Genomic DNA, 6000 nt, shown 5'->3' with positions numbered 1-6000 from the left:
GTATGTTACAATCCTGGATATCTCTTTGGAAAGCAACTCTTGCCCTGATTTCGTCGACTTTGTTAACGCGGGACTGGACATTAGCGAGTAATATACTCGGAAGCGGTGGGTAGTGTGCGCTCATCCGAAGCCTCACTAGAAGACCACTCCGGCATCCTGTCCTCCGGCGGTGTTGTTTTGAGTTGGCCTCTGGAAACAGTTCAAATGCCCTGGGAAGTGCAGACAAAGGATCTGCTTTGGGAAAATCGGTTCCTGGTCGTTGTGCTGGTAAGTTGACGTCTCACTGATATCCAAAAGTTCTTCCCGGCTGTATGTAATAACAACACTTAAGGTTTTCGGGGCTGACAATGTAAGAAATAATATGGTCTGCGATTGTGAGGCCGGTACTGCAAAAGTCTCTAAAATGACGGAGGTGGCTTGTGGTAGAGAAATTAACATTCAATTCTCTAGCAGCAGCTCTGGTGGACATTCCTGCAGTCAGCATGCCAATTGCACGCCCCCTCAACTTGAGACATTTGTTGCATTGTCGTGTGACAAAACTGCATATTTTAGAGTGGCTTTTATTGTCCCCAGCACAAGGTGCACCTGTTTAATGATCATGCTGTTTAATCAGCTTCTTGATATGCCACACCTGTCAGGTGGATGGATTATCTTGGCAAAGGAGAAATGTTCACTAAAAGGGATGTAAACAAATGTGTGCACAAAATTTGAGAGAGACACTTTTTGTCCGTATGGAAAATTTCGGGGATCTTTTATTTCAGCTCATGAAACATCGGACCAACACTTTACATGTTGAGTTTTGTTTCTGTTCAGTATAGCTAAAAGCTAGCTAGTTGGAGTCTGTGTACTTCTGTTTGTACCACCGCACAGTAAAGCAACGAGTTGAAAATATTGAACGGATACAGTACACAGAACGCACCGCAGCCTAGTGCAGCACCACCAACATAGTGTTGCGGACTGCTCCATTGACAATGAATGACTTCTGACGGAACACAAAGAGTTTGATGCATCTGGTGGACATGTGGCAATAGACCTATTTGTATGAGGTATGCTAAACGTATGGATAGCCCACAAGCTATTAACCTCAAAGTATAAACAGTTGGGAATAGGGTTGTTTGGTGTCTGTCCTATATCTAGGAGATAAGAAGGCTCAGGAAATATTTATATTTTTTTTAACACACATTTAACCTCTTTTTGTTGGCTCATAACTGCCTCCATACTTCCATTAATTTGTATAAGTTACCTTCAGACTAGTCCCATGACATGGTCTGACAAACACCACTGTAGCAGTGTAACATATCTTCAGCTTAAATTGACCGATTTTAGATGTTTTTATTATGTTACTCAGATTGACACACCGGCACACTACATCAAATGTAGTGTGCCAATTGTTTTTTATTTTGTGATGTAGGGAACATAACCCAGCATGAAGTTAATTTTAAATGGTTTAAAATTGGACTAGTGTTTGAAATCTTTAGCCATAGGAGAGAGCTGCCTAATATAACTGAACAATGATCTTTGTATAATTAACTCATTAATAAGTAGGCATTCGTTAGTGGGCAGTGTCTGGACTAAGGAAGACACTTTATTTGTGGGCTATTATTGAATTTAATTTATTTTGGTTAACAGACATATACAACAAAATGTACAATGTGGACCTAGAGGATATCACTTGAAAGTATTAATTAAAATGCTTGTTTCCAAAGTGGTCCTCGACGGTAAAAAGAATAACACATACCCTACCAGTCAAAAGTTTTAGAAAACCTACTCATTCAAGGGTTTTTCTTTATTTTGACTATTTTCTACATTGAAGAATAATAGTGAAGACATCCGAACTATGAAATAACACACATGGAATCGGAGTAACCAAAAAGTGTTTAACAAATGAAAATATATTTTATATTTGAGATTCTTCAACTAGCCACCCTTTGCCTTGATGACCGCTTTGCCTGCTCTTGTCATTCTCTCAACCAGCTTCACCTGGAATGCTTTTCCAATAGTATTGAATGAGTTCCCGCATATGCTGAGCACTTGTTGGCTGATTTTCTTTCAATCTGCGGTCCAAATCATCCCAAACCATTTGAATTTTGTTGAGGTTGGGGGATTGTGGAGGCCAGGTCATCTGATGCAGCACTCCATCACTCTCCTTCTTGGTATAATAGCCCTTACACAGCCTGGAGGTGTGTTGGGTCATTGTCCTGTTGAAAAACAAATGATAGTCCCACTAAGCGCAAACCAGATGGGATGGCGTATCGCTGCAGAATGCTGTGGTAGCCATGCCGGTTAAGTGTGCCATGATTTCTAAATAAATCACAGACAGTGTCACCAGCAAAGCAACCCCCCACCATAACACCACCTCCTCCATGCTTTACAGTGGGAAATACACATGCAGAGATCATCTGTTCACCCACACTGCGTCTCACAAAGACACAGCTGTTGGAACCAAAAATCTCTCATTTGGACTCCAGACCAAAGGACACATTTCCACTGGTCTAATTAATGTCCATTGCTCGTGTTTCTTGGCCAAAGCAAGTATCTTCTTCTTACTGGTGTCCTTTCGTAGTGGTTTCTTTGCTGCAATTTGACCATGAAGGCCTGATTCACACAGTCTGAACAGTTGATGTTGAGATGTATCTGTTACTTGAACTCTGTGAAGCATTTATTTGGGCTGGTAACTCTAAAGAACTTATCCTTGACAGCAGAGGTAACACTGGGTCTTCCATTCCTGTGGCGGTTCTCATGAGAGCGCTTGATGGTTTTTGCGACTGCACTTGATGAAACTTTAACATTTCTTGAAATTTCCCGTATTGATTGACTATGTCTTAAAGTAATGATGGACTGTTGTTTCTCTTAGCTTTTTTGAGCTGTTCTTGCTGTAATATGGACTTGGTCTTCTATCAAATAAGGCTATCTTCTCCATACTCACCCTACCTTGTCACAACACAACTGATTGGCTCAAACCCATTAAGAAGGAAAGAAATTCCACAAATTAACTTTTAACACGGCACATCTGTTAATTGAAATGCATTCCAGGTGACTACCTCATGAAGCTGGTTGAGAGAATGCAAAGAGCTTGCAAAGCTGTCATCAATGCAAAGGGTGGCTATTTGAAGAATCTGAAATATAAAATATATTGTGATTTATTTTACACTTTTTTGGTTACTACATGATTCCATATGTGTTATTTCATAGTTTTGATGTCTTCGCTATTATTATAGAATGTCGAAAATAGTAAATATAAAGAAAAACGCTTGAAAGAGTAGGTGTTCTAAACTTTTCACCTGTAGTGTGTAATGTTTAAAGACAAGACAAAATGACAAACAAACATAAATACATTAATTAAACTTTACATGCAACTTTTATCTCAACATGTGAAAATCATGTAACCTATCCTTTGTGTGATGATTTACGTAGGCTAATTTGTGTAGTGATTTTAGGTGTAGCCTACTACAGTCTTGTTCAATTCTATAGGTCTAGGCTAAGAGTGAACAATAGGCCTATAATGTGAGTGAAAACCCCACCCGTCGAAAATGTTTGCTCAAATAGGTAAATTAATTTCAATGTGAACGATTGATGTATGTCTTGAATGTGTCGCAATCTGAGAGCGAGAACGCGCATTCTGCCTCTGTTACTCGTGAGTGGGAAAGGGGTAGGGGCGCGTATCCAAAGCGCGCTCACACCTGAATTATTGGGGCCACATGCATCGGCAAAAGACGAGAACGCGCGCCCTGTGTCTTCTCTGCTTCCCTCCGATACTGTCGTTTCCTGCATTCCAGTTGATTGGCAAGTGGGGCCGGGACGACCACTGAGTAGCGAAATACTGGGATAAGATGGAGGTTTGCGAGAGACTTTTGTGCCTGGCCGTGGTGTCCAGCGTTCTCTGCGTTGGCTCGGTTCTGGGGAAATACGTGAGAGGTATCGTCAATACCAAGGAGGTAAGGTGTTTGATACCTAATGTATCACTTGTGACAATGACACCATTATTAGACTCGTCAGCGCCTTCTCATGTAGCCTAAAGCCTTTCCGTGTATATATTATATTGCGAGTGTGACGCGCTCCGAAATTGCCTGATCATATTTATTCCAAACCAAGCAATTTTTCCAAGATGTTACAGGCTGTCCATACTGCCTTGTATTTGTGCGCATCTCTATGCGTGTCAGAGCAAGCGTATTTCTATTTCTATCTTCATCGTTCTGTGGCTCTCACCGAACGGTAGAATCAAGCTGTGCATGTTTACGAGAATGTGCCCTGCAAATTCATCTAGCATGTATTTTTCTTTGTGATGCGCCAAGCGTTGGTGATATCCTACACTGTAACCAAAATAACTCACATCCAGCATTCGCATATAATAACGGTAACCCCGCGGTTACAGGTGTGCGTCAGTTGTCGCTCACGTCGCATATTGTTTATTATTTGACCTCCTCATCCCACATCAGCCGTGCTCTAACACTTAACACTAGCCTATTAATATAACACATCGTCTTCTGATATCAATCTATTATCAATATCAACGATGCTATTATATGTTGTACTCGTATTGTTTCCATGTGCACCAGACAGATGTGCGCCAGCCGCGACTATCCCGTGCACTGAGCTCTCTCATAACTCTTCACATCTCAGCTCTTTTAGTGTCCCACTTCTGCATAACAGTTTGATGATCAGGTGTGATATTTAACCCATGACAGTCATGCCTCATAAAGTAGGCTAACACCAGTCCTACACAATATAATTAATTCCCTCTTCCCCCTTCCCTCTTCAAAAGGACCACAATGGAAATAAACTTTATTGTATTATCCTTGATGATTTTCTTATTGTATGTGGAGGCGTCACGGGTTGGAGCGCTCTTATGTACGTATATATAAAAAAATGGTCAAATAAAATCAAGCAGTATCATATGTAGAAACACTTAAGCTTCTTATCAGATCATGTGGCTTCCAATCAAGAGCTATTGAAAATTGACAAACTATAATATAGTTAACTAGCTAAATGCACTAGTGTTTGTATGATATCAGAAATGCTTATGAATAACATAATCCATATTAGATCTCCAGCTCATGCCAGACGTACTCTATACTCTCTTCTCTTACGTGGTGTTAGTCTGAACCAGGGTTGTGTCTTCCCTCAAACACCATGTCACTGGTCTGAGTGGACTGACACAACACTCATCTGGACATGTTGATATAGGGTGTGTGTGTGTGTGTGTGTGTGTGTTGTCGTGGGACTGTTCAACACATCAGTCTTGTCTGCGGACTCCCACCCAAGGTCACACACACACAGCCTCACTCCTCCACCTCAAAGTCACAGTAGAGTACAACATGTCAAATCAGCAGGCAAGGTATGATCAGGTTCAGTGATGGTGGGGAGGATTATAGGTATGATCAGGTTCAGTGATGGTGGGGAGGATTATAGGTATGATCAGGTTCAGTGATGGTGAGGAGGATTATAGGTATGATCAGTTTCAGTGACGGTGGGGAGGATTATAGGTATGATCAGGTTCAGTGATGGTGGGGAGGATTATAGGTATGATCAGGTTCAGTGATGGTGGGGAGGATTATAGGTATGATCAGGTTCAGTGATGGTGGGGAGGATTATAGGTATGATCAGGTTCAGTGATGGTGGGGAGGATTATAGGTATGATCAGGTTCAGTGATGGTGAGGAGGATTATAGGTATGATCGGGTTCAGTGATGGTGGGGAGGATTATAGGTATGATCAGGTTCAGTGATGGTGAGGAGGATTATAGGTATGATCGGGTTCAGTGATGGTGGGGAGGATAATAGGTATGATCAGGTTCAGTGATGGTGAGGAGGATTATAGGTATGATCGGGTTCAGTGATGGTGAGGAGGATTATAGGTATGATCAGTTTCAGTGATGGTGGGGAGGATTATAGGTATGATCAGGTTCAGTGATGGTGGGGAGGATTATAGGTATGATCAGGTTCAGTGATGGTGAGGAGGATTATAGGTATGATCAGGTTCAGTGATGGTGAGGAGGATTATA

The 6000-nt window shown here is 41.5% G+C and overlaps 1 protein-coding gene across 2 annotated transcripts in view; it reads left to right on the top strand.

Moving 5' to 3' along the window:
* Positions 1-3660: 3660 nt before the first annotated feature.
* Positions 3661-6000, top strand: part of LOC106605699 (transmembrane protein 145) — a 37050-nt gene continuing 34710 nt past the window's right edge. Inside the window, exon 1 of one of the 2 annotated variants that reach the window (XM_045718691.2) lies at positions 3661-3935. In XM_045718691.2, the coding sequence (XP_045574647.2) occupies positions 3831-3935 (105 nt within the window). In that variant the 5' untranslated portion in view covers positions 3661-3830. The remainder of the gene's footprint in view (positions 3936-6000) is intronic. The other variant, XM_014201595.3, reaches the window with a different exon arrangement.

The sequence above is a fragment of the Salmo salar genome, chromosome 05, assembly GCF_965601325.2.
Source record: "Salmo salar chromosome 05, fSalSal1, whole genome shotgun sequence".
Classification (NCBI taxonomy): Eukaryota; Metazoa; Chordata; class Actinopteri; order Salmoniformes; family Salmonidae; genus Salmo; species Salmo salar.
This window is presented reverse-complemented; position numbering and strand designations above follow the sequence as displayed.